This window comes from Poecile atricapillus, chromosome 34 (assembly GCF_030490865.1).
Source record: "Poecile atricapillus isolate bPoeAtr1 chromosome 34, bPoeAtr1.hap1, whole genome shotgun sequence".
NCBI lineage: Eukaryota > Metazoa > Chordata > Aves > Passeriformes > Paridae > Poecile > Poecile atricapillus.
Genome location: NC_081282.1, coordinates 3,416,679 through 3,437,686, shown reverse-complemented (window position 1 = coordinate 3,437,686; position 21,008 = coordinate 3,416,679). Strand labels below are relative to the sequence as shown.

At 45.3% G+C, this 21,008-nt stretch overlaps 2 protein-coding genes across 2 annotated transcripts in view; both read left to right on the top strand.

Annotated features, from left to right (window-relative positions):
• ITGAM (integrin subunit alpha M) overlaps nt 1-14,130 on the top strand; it is a 42,431-nt gene extending 28,301 nt beyond the window's left edge. Inside the window, exons 18-26 of the mRNA XM_058860914.1 lie at nt 603-734; nt 5,759-5,832; nt 7,425-7,566; nt 8,748-8,855; nt 9,911-9,990; nt 10,419-10,505; nt 11,717-11,799; nt 11,966-12,073; nt 14,053-14,130. Of these exons, the coding sequence (XP_058716897.1) occupies nt 603-734; nt 5,759-5,832; nt 7,425-7,566; nt 8,748-8,855; nt 9,911-9,990; nt 10,419-10,505; nt 11,717-11,799; nt 11,966-12,000 (741 nt within the window). The 3' untranslated portion in view covers nt 12,001-12,073; nt 14,053-14,130. The remainder of the gene's footprint in view (nt 1-602; nt 735-5,758; nt 5,833-7,424; nt 7,567-8,747; nt 8,856-9,910; nt 9,991-10,418; nt 10,506-11,716; nt 11,800-11,965; nt 12,074-14,052) is intronic.
• Nucleotides 14,131-14,486: 356 nt separating this feature from the next.
• LOC131590633 (integrin alpha-M-like) lies at nt 14,487-20,618 on the top strand. Its single transcript, XM_058860910.1, has 6 exons — nt 14,487-14,500; nt 15,040-15,053; nt 16,869-16,988; nt 18,149-18,241; nt 19,020-19,130; nt 20,397-20,618. Exons 3-6 carry the CDS (start codon nt 16,980-16,982, stop codon nt 20,478-20,480), a joined length of 297 nt encoding a protein of 98 aa, XP_058716893.1. The 5' UTR covers nt 14,487-14,500; nt 15,040-15,053; nt 16,869-16,979; the 3' UTR covers nt 20,481-20,618.
• Nucleotides 20,619-21,008: the final 390 nt, after the last annotated feature.

Genomic DNA, 21,008 nt, shown 5'->3' with positions numbered 1-21,008 from the left:
TTTTGCGGGAATTTTTGGGAATTTGGGTTTTTTTTGGGAATTTTTTTGGGAATTTCGGGAATTTTGGGAATTCCAGGGCTGCCCCCAGGACACTTTGACCCCCCTGACCCTTCGGGTGACCCTGGGTGGAATTTGGGTGGAATTTTGATGGAAATTCGCGAAAATTTGGGTTTTTTGCAGAAATTTTTGGGAATTTGGGTTTTTTGTGGGAATTTTTTTGGGAATTTCGGGAATTTTGGGAATTCCAGGGCTGCCCCCAGGACACTTTGACCCCTCTGACCCTTCGGGTGACCCTGGGTGGAATTTGGGTGGAATTTGGGAGGAATTTTGATGGAAATTCACGAAAATTTGGGTTTTTTTGTGGAAATTCTCTGGAATTTGGGGTTTTTTTGGGAATTTTTTGGGAATTTCGGGAATTTTGGGAATTCCAGGGCTGCCCCCAGGACACTTTGACCCCTCTGACCCTTCAGGTGACCCTGGGTTGAATTTGGGTGGAATTTTGATGGAAATTCGCGAAAATTTGGGTTTTTTGCGGGAATTTTTGGGAATTTGGGGTTTTTTTGGGAATTTTTTTGGAATTTCGGGAATTTTGGGAATTCCAGGGCTGCCCCCAGGACACTTTGACCCCCCTGACCCTTCGGGTGACCCTCAGCGGCGTCGGGGACCCTCTGGAAGCGGCCGGGGGGCTCCGGCCACAGCTCGGACCCGACTCGGACACGGCCGTGACGGCCTCGGTGAGTGGGGAGAGAAAATGAACCAAAATGGGCCAAAAATCACCCAAAATGGGCCAAAAAACACCCAAAAAAATGACCCAAAAAATGACCCAAAATGGGGCAAAAAACACCCAAAAAATGGGGCAAAAATCACCCAAAAATCACTCAAAAATGGGCCAAAAAATGGGCCAAAAATAACCCAAAAATGACCCAAAATGGGCCCAAAATGAGCTAAAAATGGGCCAAAAATCACACAAAAATGGGCCAAAAATGACCCCAAAAATTACACAAAAATGACCCAAAAATGACCCAAAATGACCCAAAATGGGCCAAAAAACACCAAAAAATGGGGCAGAAATGACCCAAAAAATGGGCCAAAAATCACCCAAAAATCACACAAAAATGGGCCCAAAAATGACCCGAAAATGACCCAAAATGGGCCAAAAAACACCCAAAATGGGGCAGAAATCACACAAAATTACACAGAAAAAGAGCCAAAAATGACCCAAAAATCACTCAAAAATGACCCCAAAAATGACCCAAAATGGGCCAAAAAACACCCAAAAATGACCCAAAAAATGACCCAAAATGGGCCAAAATGGGCCAAAAAACACCCAAAAAAAATGACCCAAAAAATGACCCAAAATGGGCCAAAAAACACCCAAAAAATGGGCCAAAAATCACCAAAAATCACTCAAAAATGGGCCAAAAATGGGCCCAAAATGGGCCAAAAATCACCCAAAAAATGGGCCAAAAATGAGCTAAAAATGGGCCAAAAATCACACAAAAATTACACAAAAAATGACCCAAAAATCACCCAAAATGGGCCAAAAAACACCCAAAAAATGGGGGCAAAAATGATCCAAAAATCACTCAAAAATGGGCCCAAAAATCACTCAAAAATAGGCCAAAAATGACCCAAAATGGGCCAAAAAACACCCAAAAAATGGGCCAAAAAACACCCAAAAAATGACCCAAAAAATGACCCCCAAAATGACCCAAAATGGGCCAAAAAACACCCAAAAAATGACCCAAAAAATGACCCAAAAAAATGGGCCAAAAATGACCCAAAAATCACACAAAAATGGGCCAAAATCATCAAAAAATTACCTAAAAATTACCCCAAAAAAGACCCAAAATGGGCCAAAAAATGACACAAAAAATGGGCCAAAAACCACCCAAAAATCACCTAAAAATTACACAAAAATCACCCCAAAATGGGCCAGAAATGGGCCAAAAAACACCCAAAAATGACACAAAAATGACACAAAAAATGTCCCAAAAATGACCCAAAAATGGGCCAAAAATGACCCAAAATGGGCCAAAAATGACCCAAAAATCACTCAAAAATGGGCCAAAAAACACCCAAAAAATGGGCCAAAAATGACCCAAAAATCACTCAAAAATGGGCCAAAAATCACCCAAAAATTACTCAAAAATCACCCAAAAAATCAGATAAAAATGGGCAAAAATTACCCAAAAATCAGATAAAAGTAGGCAAAAATCACCCAAAAAATCAGATAAAAATGGGCAAAAATCACCCAAAAAAATCAGATAAAAATGGGCAAAATTACCCAAAAAATGAGGTAAAAATGGGATAAAAATGACCCAAAAATGAGGTCAAATTGGGCAAAAATTACCCAAAAATGAGCAAAAAATGAGCAAAAAATGAGCAAAAAATGACCCAAAAATGACCCAAAATGGGCCAAAAATGACCCAAAATGGGCCAAAAATCACACAAAAAATGACCCAAAAATGACCCAAAATGGGCCAAAAATGACCCAAAAATGACCCAAAATGGGCCAAAAAACACCCAAAAAAGGGGCCAAAAATGACCCAAAAATCACACAAAAATGGGCCAAAAATGACCCCAAAATTACTCAAAAATCACCAAAAAAAAATCAGATAAAAATGGGCAAAAATTGCCCAAAAATCAGCTAAAAATGGGCAAAAATCACACAAAAAATCAGATAAAAATGGGCAAAAATTACCCAAAAAATGAGGTAAAAATGGGCTAAAAATGACCCAAAAATGAGGTCAAATTGGGCAAAAATTACCCAAAAATGAGAAAAAAAAATGAGCAAAAAATGAGCAAAAAATGACCCAAAAATGACCCAAAATGGGCCAAAAATGACCCAAAATGGGCCAAAAATCACACAAAAAATGACCCAAAAATGACCCAAAATGGGCCAAAAATGACCCAAAAATGACCCAAAATGGGCCAAAAAACACCCAAAAAATGGGCCAAAAATGACGCAAAAATCACACAAAAATGACCCAAAAATCACTCAAAAATGGGCCAAAAAATGACCCAAAAATGACTCAAAAATCACCCAAAAAAATCAGATAAAAATGGGCAAAAATTACCCAAAAATGGGCCAAAAATGAGCTAAAAATGGGCCAAAAATCACACAAAAATTACACAAAAAATGACCCAAAAATCCCCCAAAATGGGGCAAAAATGAGCTAAAGATTGGCAAAAATCACACAAAAATTACACAGAAAAAGGGCCAAAAATGACCCAAAAATCACTCAAAAATGGGCCAAAAAATGACCGAAAATTACTCAAAAATCACCCAAAAAATCAGATAAAAATGGGCAAAAATTACCCAAAAAATGAGGTAAAAATGGGCTAAAAATGGCCCAAAAATGAGGTCAAATTGGGCAAAAATTACCCAAAAATGAGAAAAAAAATGAGCAAAAAATGAGGCAAAAATGCTCAAAAAATGCCCCAAAATGGGCCAAAAATGACCCAAAATGGGGCAAAAATCACACAAAAATTACAGAGAAAATGGGCCAAAAATGACCCCAAAATCACTCAAAAATGGGCCAAAAATGACCCAAAATGGGCCAAAAATCACCCAAAAATCACTCAAAAATGGGCCAAAAAATCACCCAAAATAGGCCAAAAATGACCCAAAAATGACCCAAAAATGACCCAAAAATGACCCAAAATGGGCCAAAAAACACCCAAAAAATGGGCCAAAAATCACCCAAAAAATGGGCCAAAAATCACCCAAAAATCACTCAAAAATGGGTCAAAAATGGGCCCAAAATCATCCAAAAATGACCTAAAAATTACCCCAAAATAACCCAAAATGGGCCAAAAAATGACACAAAAAATGGGCCAAAAACCACCCAAAAATTGACCCAAAATGGGCCAAAAAACACCCAAAAAATGGGCCAAAAATGACCCAAAAATCACCCAAAATGGGCCAAAAATCACTCAAAATGGGCCAAAAAAACACCCAAAAAATGAGGTAAAAATAGGCCAAAAATGGGCCAAAAATGACCCAAAAATGACCCAAAATGGGCCAAAAATCACCCAAAAATTACTTTAAAATTACACAAAAATCACCCAAAAAACACTCAAAAATCACACAAAAATGACACAAAAAATGACCCAAAAATCACCCAAAATGGGCCAAATAACACCCAAAAATGGGCCAAAAATGACCCAAAAATCACACAAAAAATGGGCCAAAAATCACCAAAAAATTACCTAAAAATTACACAAAAAATGACCCAAAATGGGCCAAAAAACACCCAAAAATGACCCAAAAATAGGCCAAAAAATGGGCCAAAAATGACCCAAAATGGGCCAAAAAACACCCCAAAAATGGGCCAAAAATGACCCAAAAATCACACAAAAATGGGCCAAAAATCACACAAAAATGGGCCAAAAATGGGCCAAAAATGACCCCAAAAATGAGATAAAAATAGACCAAAAATGGGCCAAAAATCACCCAAAAATCACTCAAAAATGGGCCAAAAAAATGACCCAAAAATGGGCCAAAAAAATGACCCAAAAATGACCCCAAATGGGCCAAAAATCACCCAAAAAATGGGCCAAAAATGACCCAAAAATCACACAAAAATGGGCCAAAAAATGACCCAAAAATTACTCAAAAATCAGCCAAAAATCAGATAAAAATGGGCAAAAATTGCCCAAAAATCAGATAAAAATGGGCAAAAATCACCCAAAAAATCAGATAAAAATGGGCAAAAATTACCCAAAAAATGAGGTAAAAATGGGCTAAAAATGGCCCAAAAATGAGGTAAAATTGGGCAAAAATTACCCAAAAATGAGAAAAAAATGAGGCAAAAATGCTCAAAAAATGCCTCAATATGGGCCAAAAATGACCCAAAAATGGGCAAAAATCACACAAAAATTACAGAGAAAATGGGCCAAAAAATGACCCAAAAATGACCCAAAATGGGCCAAAAATGACCCAAAAAATGGGCCAAAAATCACCCAAAAATCACACAAAAATGGGCCCAAAAATGACCCAAAAATTACTCAAAAATCACCCAAAAATCAGATAAAAATGGGCAAAAAATACCCAAAAAATGAGGTAAAATTGGGCTAAAAATGGCCCAAAAATGAGGTAAAATTGGGCAAAAATCACCCAAAAATGAGTAAAAAAAATGAGCAAAAAATGAGCAAAAAATGACCCAAAAATGACCCAAAATGGGCCAAAAATGACCCAAAATGGGGCAAAAATCACACAAAAATTACACAGAAAAAGGGCCAAAAAATGACCCAAAAATGACCCAAAATGGGCCAAAAATGAGCTAAAAATGGGCCAAAAATCACACAAAAATTACTTTAAAATGACCCAAAAATCACCCAAAATGGGCCAAAAAATGACCCCAAAATTACTCAAAAATCACCCAAAAAATCAGATAAAAATGGGCAAAAATTGCCCAAAAATCAGCTAAAAATGGGCAAAAATCACACAAAAAATCAGATAAAAATGGGCAAAAATTACCCAAAAAATGAGGTAAAAATGGGCTAAAAATGGGCCAAAAAATGAGGTAAAATTGGGCAAATATTACCCAAAAATGAGAAAAAAATGAGCCAAAAAACAGCAAAAAATGAGGCAAAAATGCTCAAAAAATGCCCCAAAAATCCCAAAAAAATCCCCAAAAAATCCTTAAAAATTCCAAAAAAACCAAAAAAATTCCCCCAAAATATTTCAAATTCCCCAAAATTGTTAAAAATCATCAAAAGCCCCAAAAATGCCCCAAAAATTCTCTGGCAGCTCCCGTTCGAGCACGACTGCGGCCCCGATAATTCCTGCCAGGACGAGCTCCACGTCGGCCTCAGATTGGAGGGGTGAGGACAGAAATTTGGGAATTTTGGGGGAATTTTGGGGATTTTGGGGATTTTGGGGATTTCTGGGAAATTTTGGGGGATTTTGGGGGATTTTGGGGTTTTTTAAGGGATTTTTGGGATTTTTAAAGGGATTTTTGGGGGGTTTTAAAGGGATTTTTAAAGGGATTTTTAAAGGGATTTTTGGGGGGATTTTGGGGTTTTTAAAGGGAATTTTGGGGGATTTTTGGGGGTTTTTAAAGGGATTTTTGGGGGGGTTTTAAAGGGAATTTTGGGGGATTTTTGGGGGATTTTTTTGGGATTTTTTGGGGGACAATTTTGGGATTTTTTTGGGATTTTTTGGGATTTTGGGGGGATTTTTGGGGGATTTTTAAAGGGATTTTTGGGGGATTTTGGGGATTTTTAAAGGGATTTTTGGGGGATTTTTGGGGGATTTTTGGGGGATTTTTTGGGGATTTTTGGGGGGTTTTAAAGGGATTTTTGGGGGATTTTTGGGGGATTTTTTGGGGTTTTTAAAGGGATTTTTTTGGGATTTTGGGGGGATTTTTTTGGGATTTTTTTGGGGTATTTTTTGGGTTTTTTGGGATTTTTAAAGGGACTTTTTGGGGGATTTTGAGGATTTTTAAAGGGATTTTTGGGGGGTTTTAAAGGAATTTTTGGGGGGGTTTTAAAGGGATTTTTGGGGTGTTTTTAAAGGGATTTTTTGTGGATTTTGGGGGTTTTTAAAGGGATATTTTGGAGGATTTTTGGGGGGGTTTAAAGGGATTTTTAATGGGATTTTTGGGGGATAATTTTGGGATTTATTTGGGGGGATTTAGGGGATTTTAAAGGGATTTTTTTGGGATTTATTTGGGGGGGTTTTGGGGGGTCCCAAAGTGAAATTTTTGGGGAATTTTTGTGGGATTTTTGTGGGATTTTTGGGGGGATTTTTTTTTGGGATTTGGGGGCTCCAAAAGTGAAATTTTTGGGGATTTCTTTGTGGATTTTTAGAGATTTTTGTGGGGATTTTGGGGGCTCCCAAAGTGAAATTTTTGGGATTTTTTGGGGGGGATTTTTGTGGGATTTTTGTGGGATTTTTTTTTAAATTTTTCTGTGATTTTGTGGGGTCCAGAAGTGAATTTTGGGGGGAATTTTGGGGGGGATTTTTATGGGATTTTTGTGGAAATTTTGTGGGATTTTTTTTTTTAATATTTCTGGGATTTTTGGGGTGTCCCAAAATGAAAATTTTTGGGGATTTTGGGGGGATTTTTTGGGGATTTTTTTGGGGATTTTTTTGGGGGATTTTTCTCATATTTGGGGGGTCCCAAAATGAAATTTTGTGGGATTTTTTTTTATTTTATTTTTCTGGGATTTTGGGGGGTCCTGAAGTGAATTTTGGGGGGATTTTTATGGGATTTTTGTGGAAATTTCGTGGGATTTTTTTTTTAATTTTTCTGGGATTTTTGGGGTTTCCCAAAATGAAATTTTTTGGGATTTTTTTGGGGGGGATTTTCCTGTGTATTTTTTTTTGGGGGGGGGGGGGGATGGAGGAGGGGGTCTCTCTGCCCCTCCCCCCACCCAACACCCCCTCCTCACCCCGCCCCTCCCCCCCCCAGGCCGGGGGTGCTGGTGGTGGGGGATGGGGACGCCCTGGGGGTGACGGTGACGGTGACGAACCGGGGCGAGAGCTCCTTCGGGCCGGCGGTGACGCTGGGACACCCCGAGGGGCTGAGCTACAGGAAGGTGGAGGTGATAGAGGTAAGGAAAACACCCCGAAAACACCCCGAAAACACCCAAAAAAATCCTCAAAAACACCCCGAAAACACCCTGAAAATGGGGCCAAAAAATCACAAAAAACACCCCAAAACCCACCCAAAAACACCCTGAAAACGCCCAAAAAAATCCCCAGAAATAGCCTGAAAACGGGGCCAAAAACACCCCAAAAACACCCTGAAAATGGGGCCAAAAACACCCCCAAAACACCCCAAAAACGGGGCCAAAAACACCCCAAAAAGACCCTAAAAACACCTCAAAAACAGCCCAAAAATACCCCAAAAAATCCCCAAAAACACCCCAAAAACACCCCAAAAACACCCTGAAAAACACGCCAAAAAATCCCCAGAAACAGCCCGAAAATGGAGCCAAAAACACCCCAAAACCACCCCAAAAATGGGGCCAAAAAATCCCCCAAAACACCCTGAAAAACATCCCAAAAACACCCCAAAAACACCCCGAAAAATCCCCCCAAAAATCCCCAAAAACACCCCGAAAACACCCCAAAAACACCCCAAAAAATCCCCGAAAAAAACCCCAAAAAATCCCCAAACAATCCCAAAAAAATCCCCCAAAACACCCCGAAAATGGGGCCAAAAATACCCCAAAAACACCCAAAAAACACCCTGAAAAACCCACAAAAACAGCCCAAAAATGGGGCCAAAAACAGCCCAAAAAATCCCTGAAAAATCCCCAAAAATCCCCCCAAACTGCCCCAATCCCCTCCAGGTGTCCCCAGGTGTCCCCAGCTGTCCCCAGGTGTGTCCCCAGGTGTCCCCAGGTGTCCCCAGGTGTGTCCCAGGTGTGTCCCCAGGTGTCCCCAGGTGTCCCCAGCTGTCCCCAGGTGTGTCCCCAGGTGTCCCCAGCTGTCCCCAGGTGTCCCCAGGTGTCCCCAGGTGTGTCCCCAGCAGTCCCCAGGTGTCCCAAGTGTGTCTCAGGTGTGTCTCCAGCTGTCCCCAGGTGTCCCCAGGTGTCCCCAGGTGTGTCTCAGGTGTCTCCAGCTGTCCCAGCTGTCCCCAGGTGTCCCCAGGTGTGTCCCAGGTGTGTCTCAGGTGTGTCCCCAGGTGTCCCCAGGTGTGTCCCAGGTGTGTCCCAGGTGTGTCCCCAGGTGTGTCCCCAGCTGTCCCCAGGTGTGTCTCAGGTGTGTTTGTCACCTGTCCCCTCAGGCCCCTCGTCGCTCTGTCACCGTCCGTTGTCACTCGGAGGCTCCGGAGGGGCGGGGTCACCTCACGCTGTGCCAGGTGCAGCCGCCGCTGCTGCGGGCGGGGGCCCAGGTGAGCGTGACGTCATCAGCGTCACCTGCGTGACGTCATCAGCGTCACCTGGGTGACGTCATCCGTGTTACCTGGGTGACGTCATCGGCATCACCTGTGTGATGTCATTGGTGTCAGCTCTGTTACCTGTGTGACGTCATCCGTGTCACCTGTGTGACATCATCTGTGTGTGTGTCTCACCTGTGTGATGTCATCCGTGTCACCTGTGTCACCTGCGTGACGTCATCAGCGTCACCTGCGTGACGTCATCATGTCGCCTGGGTGACGTCATCGGCATCACCTGCGTGACGTCATCCGTGTTACCTGGGTGATGTCATCCGTGTCACCTGTGTGACGTCATCGGCGTCACCTGTGTGACGTCATCGGCATCACCTGTGTGATGTCATTGGTGTCATCTCTGTTACCTGTGTGACGTCATCCGTGTCACCTGTGTGACGTCATCGGCGTCACCCGTGTGACGTCATCCGTGTTACCTGTGTGACATCAGCCGTGTCACCTGTGTGACAACATCCGTGTCACCTGTGTCACCTGTGTGACGTCATCGGCGTCACCTGGGTGACGGCATCTGTGTCACCTGTGTGACGTCAGCCGTGTCACCTGTGTGACGTCATTGGTGTCACCTGGGTGACGTCATCGGTGTCACCTGTGTCACCTGTGTGACGTCATCCGTGTCACCAGTGTGATGTCATTGGTGTCATCTCTGTTACCTCTGTGACGTCACCTGTGTCTCACCTGTGTGACGTCATCGGTGTCACCCGTGTGACCTCACCTGTCCCCTCTCACCTGTCTCCCCCTTGTGACGTCACCTGTCTCACCTGTGTGATGTCATTGGTGTCACCTGTGTGATGTCACCTGTGTCACCCGTGTGACGTCACCCGTGTGACCTCACCTGTCCCCTCTCACCTGTGTGACGTCATTGGTGTAATCTGTGTGACGTCACCTGTGTCACCCGTGTAATGTCATTGGTGTCACCTGTCTCACCTGTGTGACATCATCGGTGTCACCCGTGTGACGTCACCTGTCTCACCTGTCCCCTCTCTCTCACCTGTCCCCAGGTGATTTTCAGGGTCACTCTGGACGTTCCCCCCCAGGTGGAGCTCGGGGACAGCCTGGAGGTGACGGCCGAGGCCACCAGGTGAGAGGGGACAGGTGAGAGGGGACAGGTGACCCCCAGGTGACCCCAGGTGTGACCTCAGGTGTCCCCAGGTGATCTCAGGTGTCCCCAGGTGTGCCCAGGTGTCCCCAGGTGTCCCCAGGTGTGACCTCAGGTGTCCCCAGGTGATCTCAGGTGTCCCCAGGTGTCCCCAGGTGTCCTCAGGTGTCCCCAGGTGTGTCCCAGGTGTCCCCAGGTGATCTCAGGTGTCCCCAGGTGTGTCCCAGGTGTCCCCAGGTGTCCTCAGGTGTCCCCAGGTGTGTCCCAGGTGTCCCCAGGTGATCTCAGGTGTCCCCAGGTATCCCCAGGTGTCCCCAGGTGTCCCCAGGTGTCCCCAGGTGTTCCCAGGTGTCCCCAGGTGTCCCCAGGTGTGACCTCAGGTGACCCCAGGTGTGCTGTTCCCGTTCCAGCTCCAATCCAGGTGCGCCGGGCTCAGGTGGGCGGAGCCAACGCGCGACGATCCCGGTCAGGTACCAGGTGTTCCTCGTGCTGGCCAGGTGAGTGACGTCATCGCTGTGACGTCATCGCTGTGACGTCGTCAGTGTCACACCTGTGTGACGTCACCAGTGTCTCACCCTTTGTGACATCATCAGTCTCACCTGTGTGATGTCATCCATGTCACGTCACCCTTCTCACCTGTGTGACGTCACCTGTCTCACCTGCGTGACGTCACCTGTATGATGTCACCTGTATGACGTCACCCGTCTCACCTGTGTGACGTCACCTGTCCGTGTCTCACCTGTATGACGTCACCCGTCTCACCTGTGTGACGTCACCTGTCCGTGTCTCACCTGTATGACGTCACCTGTATGACGTCACCTGTCTCACCTGTGTGACCTCACCCGTCTCACCTGTGTGGCGTCACCTGTATGACGTCACCTGTCTCACCTGTGTGACGTCACCTGTATGACGTCACCCGTCTCACCTGTGTGATGTCACCTGTCCATGTCTCACCTGTGTGACGTCACCTGTATGACATCACCCGTCTCACCTGTATGACATCACCCGTCTCACCTGTGTGACGTCACCCGTCTCACCTGTGTGATGTCACCTGTATGACATCACCTGTCTCACCTGCGTGACGTCACCTGTCCGTGTCTCACCTGTATGATGTCACCTATGTGACATCACCCGTCTCACCTCTGTGACGTCACCTGTCTCACCTGTGTGACATCACCCGTCCACGTCTCACCTGTATGACGTCACCTGTCCATGATGTCACCTGTCTCACCTGTATGACGTCACCTGTATGACGTCACCCGTCTCACCTGTATGATGTCACCTGTATGACGTCACCTGTCTCACCTGCGTGATGTCACCTGTGTGACGTCACCCGTCTCACCTGTGTGACGTCACCTGTCCATGTCTCACCTGTATGACGTCACCTGTGTCTCACCTGTCCATGTCTCACCTGTGTGATGTCACCTGTCCATGATGTCACCTGTCTCACCTGTATGACGTCACCTGTATGACGTCACCCGTCTCACCTGTGTGACGTCACCTGTATGACGTCACCCGTCTCACCTGTATGACGTCACCCGTCTCACCTGTGTGACGTCACCCGTCTCACCTGTATGACGTCACCTGTATGATGTCACCTGTATGACGTCACCCATCTGACCTGTATGACATCACCTGTCTCACCTGTGTGACGTCACCTGTATGACGTCACCCGTCTCACCTGTATGACGTCACCTGTCCCCCGCAGCTCCCCGGACTCCACCCGTTACCTGAACGTCACTTCCGGCTCCGCCCCTCCCCCCCCCCGCCCCCCTCACCCACCGCTACCAGGTGAGCTCACCTGAGTGACGTCATCACCGCCCCTCCCCCACCCCCCCCAGGTGTGTGTGACGTCATCCAGGTGAGCTCACCTGAGTGACGTCATCACCGCCCCTCCCCCACCCCCCCCAGGTGTGTGTGACGTCATCCAGGTGAGCTCACCCCTCCCCCCCCGCAGGTGAAGGTGTTGGGGGGGCGGGGCCTGGATGCTGACGTCACCTTTTGGGTCCCCACCCACCTGGGCCAGGTGAGGCTGTGGGAGGAGCTGGAGGTCACAGCTGAGCAGGTAAGGGGTGAAAAACAGCCGGAAAACAGCCGGAAAACAGCCGGAATTCCCAACATTCCCAAAATTGAACCCAAAAACAGCCGGAAAACAGCCGGAAACACCCGAAATTCCCAAAATTTAACCCCAAAACAGCCAGAAAACAGCCAGAAAACACCCGAAATTCCCAAAATTCCCCAAATTTAACCCAAAAACAGCCAGAAAACAGCCGGAATTCCCAAAATTTAACCCAAAAACAGCCGAAATTCCCAAAATTTAACCAAAAAACACCTGAAATTCCCAAAATTTAACCCAAAACCAGCCGGAAAACAGCCGGAAACACCCAAAATTCCCAAAATTTAACCCAAAAACAGCCGAAATTCCCAAATTTAACCCAAAAACAGCCGGAAAACACCCAAAATTCCCAAAATTGAACCCAAAAACAGCCGGAAAACACCCGAAATTCCCAAAATTTAACCCAAAAACACCCGAAATTCCCAAAATTGAACCCAAAACAGCCGGAAAACACCCAGAATTCCCAAAATTGAACCCAAAAACAGCCGGAAAACAGCCGGAATTCCCGAAATTCCCAAAATTTAACCCAAAAACACCCGAAATTCCCCAAATTTAACCCAAAAACAGCCGGAAAACAGCCGGAAACAGCCGGAATTCCCAAAATTGAACCCAAAACCAACCAGCAGGAAACACCCAAAATTCCCCAAATTTAACCCAAAACCAGCCGGAAACACCCGAAATTCCCTAAATTGAACCCAAAAACACCCGAAATTCCCCAAATTTAACCCAAAAACAGCCGGAAAACAGCCGGAAACACCCAAAAAGCCCAAAATTTAACCCAAAACCAGCCGGAAACACCCGGAAAACACCCAAAATTCCCCAAATTTAACCCAAAAACAGCCGGAAAACAGCCGGAAACACCCGGAATTCCCAAAATTCCCAAAATTTAACCCAAAAACAGCTGGAAAACACCCGAAATTCCCAAAATTTAACCCAAAAACAGCCGGAAAACAGCCGGAAACACCCGAAATTCCCAAAATTCCCAAAATTTAACCCCAAAACAGCCGGAAAACACCCAAAAACACCCAAAATTCCCCAAATTTAACCCCAAAAACAGCCGGAAAACAGCCGGAAACACCCGGAATTCCCAAAATTCCCAAAATTTAACCCAAAAACAGCTGGAAAACACCCGAAATTCCCAAAATTTAACCCAAAAACAGCCGGAAAACAGCCGGAAACACCCAAAATTCCCCAAATTTAACCCAAAAACAGCCGGAAAGAGCCGGAAAACACCCGAAATTCCCAAAATTCACAAATATAACCCAAAAAACACCCAAAAATCGCCAAAATTTGCCCCAAAATCCCCTCAACTGACCCCAAAATCCCCAAATTTGACCCAAAATCCCCCAAATCCGACACCAAAATGTCCCAAAATCCCCGGAATTTGACCCAAAATCCCCGAAATTGAACCCAAAATGTCCCAAAATCCCCCAAATTTCACCTCAAAATGTCCCAAAATCCCCGGAATTTGACCCAAAATCCCCCAAATTTGACCCAAAATCCCCCAAATCCGACACCAAAATGTCCCAAAATCCCCGGAATTTGCCCCAAAATCCCCCAAATCTGACCCCAAAATGTCCCAAAATCCCCCAAATTTCACCCCAAAATGTCCCAAAATCCCCGGAATTTGCCCGAAAATCCCAAAATTTCCCAAAATCCCCGGAATTTGACCCAAAATCACCGAAATTTCACCCCAAAATGTCCCAAAATTCCCAAAATTTTACCCCAAAATGTCCCCAAATCCCCCAAATTTCACCCCAAAATGTCCCAAAATCCCTGGAATTTGCCCCAAAATCCCAAAATTTCCCAAAATCCCCGGAATTTACCCCAAAATCCCAAAATGTCCCAAAATCCCCAGAATTTGCCCCAAAATCCCCAAATTTCCCAAAATCCCCGAAATTTGCCCCAAAATCTCCCCTCCCCGTCAGGCGGAGCCGCGGTGCCGGGAGGGCCCCGAACACCCCGGGAACAGCCGGGAACAGCCGGAGCTGGAACAGCCGGAACTGGTGAGAAACAGCCGGAATTTGGGGTGAAAAAACGGGAATTTGGGAAAAAACGGGAAAAAATGGGAAAAAACCCGAAATTTGGGGGAAAATGGGAATTTTGGGAAAAAAATGGGAATTTTTGGGAAAAAAATGGGAATTTTTGGGGAAAAAACACCTGGGAACAACCGGACCTGGAACAGCCGGAGCTGGTGAGAAACAGCCGGAATTTGGGGTGAAAAACTGGGAATTTGGGAAAAAAACACCAAAAAATGGGAAAAAACCCGAAATTTGGGGTAAAAAACGGGAATTTTTGGGAAAAAAATGGGAATTTTTTGGGAAAAAACACCTGGGAACACCTGGGAACAACCGAACCGGGAACAGCCGGAGCTGGTGAGAAACAGCCGGAATTTGGGGTGAAAAAACGGGAATTTGGGAAAAAATGGGAAAAAATGGGAAAAAACACGAAATTTGGGGGAAAAAATGGGAATTTTGGGGAAAAAAATGGGAATTTTGGGAAAAAAATGGGAATTTTTGGGGGAAAAAACACCTGGGAACAGCCGAAGCTGGAACAGCCGGAGCTGGTGAGAAACAACCGGAATTTGGGGTGAAAAACCGGGAATTTGGGAAAAAACACCAAAAAATGGGAATTTTGGGAAAAAATGGGAAAAAAAACGGGAAAAAAAAGGGAATTTTTGGGGAAAAAAATGGGAATTTTTTGGGAAAAAACACCTGGGAACAACCGAACCTGGAACAGCCGGAGCTGGTGAGAAACAGCCGGAATTTGGGGTGAAAAAATGGGAATTTGGGAAAAAACACCAAAAAATGGGAATTTTGGGAAAAAAAAACAGGAAAAATGGGGAAAAAAATGGGAATTTTTGGGAAAAAAATGGGAATTTTGGGGAAAAAACACCTGGGAACAACCGGAGCTGGAACAGCCGGAGCTGGTGAGAAACAGCCGGAATTTGGGGTGAAAAACCGGGAATTTGGGAAAAAACACAAAAAAATGGGAATTTTGGGGAAAAAAACGGGAATTTTGGGGGAAAAAATGGGAATTTTTGGGAAAAAAATGGGAATTTTTGGGGAAAAAACACCTGGGAACAACCGAACCTGGAACAGCCGGAGCTGGTGAGAAACAGCCGGAATTTGGGGTGAAAAAACGGGAATTTGGGAAAAAATGGGAAAAAAAGGGAAAAAACACGAAATTTGGGGGAAAAATGGGAATTTTTGGGGAAAAAAAAGGGAATTTTTGGGAAAAAAATGGGAATTTTTGGGGAAAAAAACCCGGGAATTTTGGGGGAAATTTGGGAAAAAATGGGGAAATTTGGAGGAAATTCCCAAAAAATGGGAAAATCTGGGAAAAATGGGAACATTTGGGAAAAAATTGGGAAATTTGGGGAAAATTCGGGAAAATTTGTAGGGAAATACCCAAACAATTGGGAAATTTGGGAAAAACGGGGAAAATTCAGGGAAATTTCAGGAAAAAATGGGAAAATTCGGAAAAAAAACTGGGAAATTTGGGGAAAAATGGGGAAATTTGGAAAAAACGGGGAAAGTTTGGGAAAAATCTCAAAAAAACAGGGAAAATTCAGGAAAAAATGGAAAAATTTGGGAATAAAATGGGGAATTTGGGGGAAAATGGGGAAATTTGGGAAAAAATGGGGAAATTTGGGGAAATGGGGAAAATTTGGGGAAGATTCAGGAAAAAAATGGGAAAATTTGGGGAAAATTGGGGAAATTTGGGGAAAAAACGGGGAAATTTGGGGAAAAAACGGGGAAATTTGGGGGAAATTTGGGAAAAAATGGGGAAGTTTGGGGGGAAATCCTGAAAAAATGGGAAAATTTGGGGAAAAATTAGGGAAATTCAGGAAAAACGGGGAAAATTCAGGAAAAAATGGGGGAAACTCGGGAAAAATGGGGAAAATTTGGGAAAAAATGGGAAAATTCGGGAAAAAATGGGGAAATTAGGGGAAAAAATGGGGAAAATTTGGGGAAAAATCTCAAAAAAAGGGGAAAATTCTGGAAAAATTGGGAAATTTGGGAAAAAAGGGGAAAATTTGGGAAAACTGGAGAAAATTCGGGGAAAATGGGAGAAATTCAGAGGGAAATCCCCCAAAAAATTGGGAAAAATGGGGAAAAATTGGGGAAAATTGGGGAAAATTTGGGAAAAATCGGGGAAAATGGGGAAAATTTGGGGAAAATGGGGGAAATTTGGGAAAAATCAGGGAAAATGGGGAAAATTTGGGGAAGATTCAGGAAAAAAATGGGAAAATTCGGGAAAAATTTGGGAAATCTGGGGGAAATAAGGGAAAATTGGGGAAAGTTCATGAAAAAATAGGAAAATTTGGGAAAATTTGGGGAAAATTGGGGAAAATTTGGGAAAAATGGGGAAAATTTGGAGGGAATTCCCAAAAAAATGGGGAAAATTTGGGAAAAAATGGGAAAATTCGGGAAAAAATGGGAAAATTTGGGGAAAATGGGGGAAATTTGGGAAAAATGGGGAAATTTGGGAAAAATTGGGAAAAATGGGGAAAATTTGGAGGGAATTCCCAAAAAAATAGGGAAAATTTGGGAAAAAATGGGGAAAATTCGGGAGAAAAAGGGAAAATTCGGGAAAAAATGTGGAAAATTTGGGAAAAAATGGGAAAATTCGGGAAAAAAAGGGGAAAATTCCCAAAAATTGGGAAAATTCCCCAAAATTGGGAAAATTCGGGAAAATCCCGGGAATGTTTGATGGGGAATTTGCCCCTCCCCCTCCCCAGGTGTGTCCCGGCCCCGCCCTCACCTGTCGGGAATTCCGCTGCTCCATCCCCCCCCTGAGACCCCCAAAAACCTGGGGGTTCCACCTGGGGGGGAAACTGAGGCTGGATTGGATGAGACAGGTGAGGGGGGAGGGGACAGGTGAGGGTGGGGGAGGGGAAACTGAGGCTGGAGTGGATGGGACAGGTGAGGGTGGGGGAGGGGACAGGTGAGGGTGGGGGAGGGGAAACTGAGGCTGGATTGGATAGGACAGGTGAGGGGGGAGGGGACAGGTGAGGGTGGGGGAGGGGACAGGTGAGGGTGGGGAAGGGGACAGGTGAGGGTGGGGGAGGGGACAGGTGTCCCCCACACCTGGATCACAAATCCTGTCGGAAAATTGGTCCTCACCTGTCCCCTCCCCCACCCTCACCTGTCCCACCTGTGTGACCTCACCTGTGTCACCTGTGTCACCTGTCCAACCTCACCTGTCCCTTCCTCCTCCTCACCTGTCCCACCTCACCTGTCCATGTCTCACCTGTCCCCTCCCCCACCCTCACCTGTCCAACCTCACCTGTCCCACCTGTGTGACCTCACCTGTGTCACCTGTGTGACCTCACCTGTCCTGTCCCACCTGTGTCACCTGTCCATGTCTCACCTGTGTGACCTCACCTGTGTCACCTGTCCCGCCTCACCTGTCCATGTCTCACCTGTGTGACCTTACCTGTGTCACCTGTGTGACCTCACCTGTGTCACCTGTGTGACCTCACCTGTGTCACCTGTCCCACCTGTGTCACCTGTCCCCTCTCACCTGTCCCCTCTCACCTGTGTGACCTCACCTGTGTCACCTGTCCCACCTGTGTCACCTGTCCCCTCTCACCTGTCCCCTCTCACCTGTGTGACCTCACCTGTCCCCTCTCACCTGTCCCCTCTCACCTGTCCCCTCTCACCTGTCCCCTCTCACCTGTCCCCTCTCACCTGTCCCTCACCTGTCCCTCACCTGTGTCACCTGTCCCCTCTCACCTGTCCCTCACCTGTCCTGTCTCACCTGTCCCCTCTCACCTGTCCCTCACCTGTCCCCTCTCACCTGTCCCCTCCTCTCACCTGTCCCCTCTCACCTGTCCCCTCCCCCCTGTCCCTCACCTGTCCCATCTCACCTGTCCCCTCTCACCTGTCCCCTCCTCTCACCTGTCCCCTCTCACCTGTCCCTCACCTGTCCCTCACCTGTCCCCTCTCACCTGTCCCCTCTCACCTGTCCCCTCTCACCTGTCCCTCACCTGTCCCCTCTCACCTGTCCCCTCCCCAGCTCCCCCACCCCAAGCTCCACCTGTCCAGCTCTGCCCAGGTGAGCTTCGACCGGAGACGCTTCCAGAACACCTGGGGAGGCACCGAGCTGCAGGTGAGGGGGGGTCTCACCTGGTCCAGGTGTTCCTCACCTGATCCAGGTGTTCCTCACCTGAGTTTGGGGGTTCCTCACCTGTCCCAGGTGTTCCTCACCTGTCCCAGGTGTTCTTCACCTGCTCCAGGTGTTCCTCACCTGAGTTTGGGGGGGTCTCACCTGATCCAGGTGTTCCTCACCTCGTCCAGGTGTTCCTCACCTGAATTTGGGGGTTCCTCACCTGGTTCAGGTGTTCCTCACCTGGTTCAGGTGTTCCTCACCTGAGTTTGGGGGTTCCTCACCTGGTTCAGGTGTTCTTCATCTGCTCCAGGTGTTCTTCACCTGAGTTTGGGGGTTCCTCACCTGTCCCAGGTGTTCCTCACCTGAATTTGGGGGTTCCTCACCTGAATTTGGGGTTCCTCACCTGTCCCAGGTGTTCCTCACCTGGTTCAGATGTTCTTCACCTGGTTCAGGTGTTCCTCACCTGATTTTGGGGGGTTTTACCTGAATTTGGAGTTCCTCATCTGCTCCAGGTGTTCCTCACCTGGTCCAGGTGTTCTTCACCTGAATTTGGGGTTTTTTTACCTGAATTTGGGGTTCCTCACCTGATCCAGGTGTTCCTCACCTGCTCCAGGTGTTCCTCACCTGGATTTGGGGTTCCTCACCTGGCCCAGGTGTTCCTCACCTGAATTTGGATTTTTAATCTGATTTTTTGGGGTTTCTCACCCGAATTTTGGGGTTTTTAACCTGGTTTTTGGTGTTTCTCACCTGTTTTTTTTTTGTTTCTCACCTGTGGCAGGTGCAGACGGAGCTGGAGCGGGTGGAGACCCCCAACCCCCTCCCCCTCATTTTGGGGGCGTCCCTGGGGGGGCTCCTCCTGCTGGGGCTGGTGGCGCTGGGGCTCTACAAGGTGAGGGTCCCCAAAATCACCCGAAATCGCCCCAAAATCTGACCCAAATCACACAAAATCCACCTGAAATCACCCCAAATCCAACAAAATCTGACCAAAGTCACCCAAAATCTGACCGAAATCTGACCAAAATCTGACCAAAATCACCCAAAATCCACCTGAAATCACCCAAAATCCAACAAAATCACCCCAAAATCCAACAAAATCACCCCAAAATCACCCGAAATCACCCCAAAATCTGACCAAAATCACACAAAATCCACCTGAAATCACCCAAAATCACACAAAATCACCCCAAAATCTGAACAAAATCACCCAAAATCTGACTGAAATCTGACCAAAATCACCCCAAAAATCTGCCCAAAATCACACAAAATCACCCCAAAATCTGCCCCAAATCACCCAAAATCCAACAAAATCTGACCAAAATCACCCAAAATCTGCCCCAAATCCACCTGAAATTCAATAAAATTCACGCAAAATCTGCCCGAAATCACCCCAAATCACCCAAAATCACCCAAAATCACCCCAAATCTGCCTGAAATCACCCCAAAATCACCCAAAATCACCCAAAATCCAACAAAATCACCCCAAATCACCCAAAATCACCCAAAATCACCCCAAATCTGCCCAAAATCCACCCAAAATCCACCCAAAATTTATCCCAAAATTCACCCAAAATCCAACAAAATTCACCCAAATCCACCCAAAATTCACCAAAAATTCATCAAAATTCACCAAAAATTCACCCAAAATTCACCAAAATTCACCCAAAATTCACCCAAAATTCACCCAAAATTCACCCAAATTCACCCAAAATCCACCAAAAATTCACCCAAAATTCACCCAAAATCACCAAAATTCACCCAAAATTCACCCAAAATTCACCCAAAAATCATCAAAAAATCACCCAAAATTCACCCAAAAATCACCCAAAATTCACCCAAAATTCATCAAAAATTCACCAAAAATTCACCAAAATCCACCCAAAATTCACCCGAAATTCACCCAAAATTCACCCAAAATTCACCCAAAATTCACCCAAAAATCATCAAAAAATCACCCAAAATTCACCCAAAATTCACCCAAAATTCACCAAAAATTCACCCAAAATTCATCAAAAATTAACCCAAAATTCACCCAAAATTCACCAAAATTTACCCAAAATTCACCCAAAATTCACCAAAATTCACCCAAATGACCCAAAATCACCCGAAATTCACCCAAATTTTAATTTTTTGTGTTTTTTTTGGTTGTTTTTCGCAGCTGGGATTCTTCAAGCGCCGCTACAAGGAAATGCTGGAGGGGACCGAGACCCCCGGGGACCCCCCCGGGGACCCCCAGGAATGAGGGGGGGGACCCCAAAATTGGGGGAAATTTGGTAAAAATAGAAGATTAAAAAATAAAATTTGTTTTAAAAAAAAAAATTCGGTTAAAAAAACGCAATAAAAAGAATTTCAGTTGAAAAAAATGCGATAAAAATTCAATTAAAAATTCAATTAAAAATTCAATTAAAAAATTCAATTAAAAAATGCAATTAAAAAAATTTCAGTTGAAAAAAAATGCGATAAAAATTCAATTTAAAATTAAAATTAAAAATTCAATTTAAAAAATGCAATAAAAAAAAATTCCCCCGGATTCGCCCCCAAAATCGACTTTTCTACCCCCAAAATCCCCCCAAAATTCCCATTTCAGCCCCAAATTCCACCCAAAATCCCCCGAATTTGCCTCAAAAATCCCCCAAAATTCCGATTTTTAACCCCAAAAATCCCCAAAATTCTGATTTTTAACCACAGAATTCCCAAAATCCCCCAAAATTCCAGTTTTGGCCCCAAATTTCACCCAAAATCCCCCGGATTTGCCCCAAAATCCCCCAAA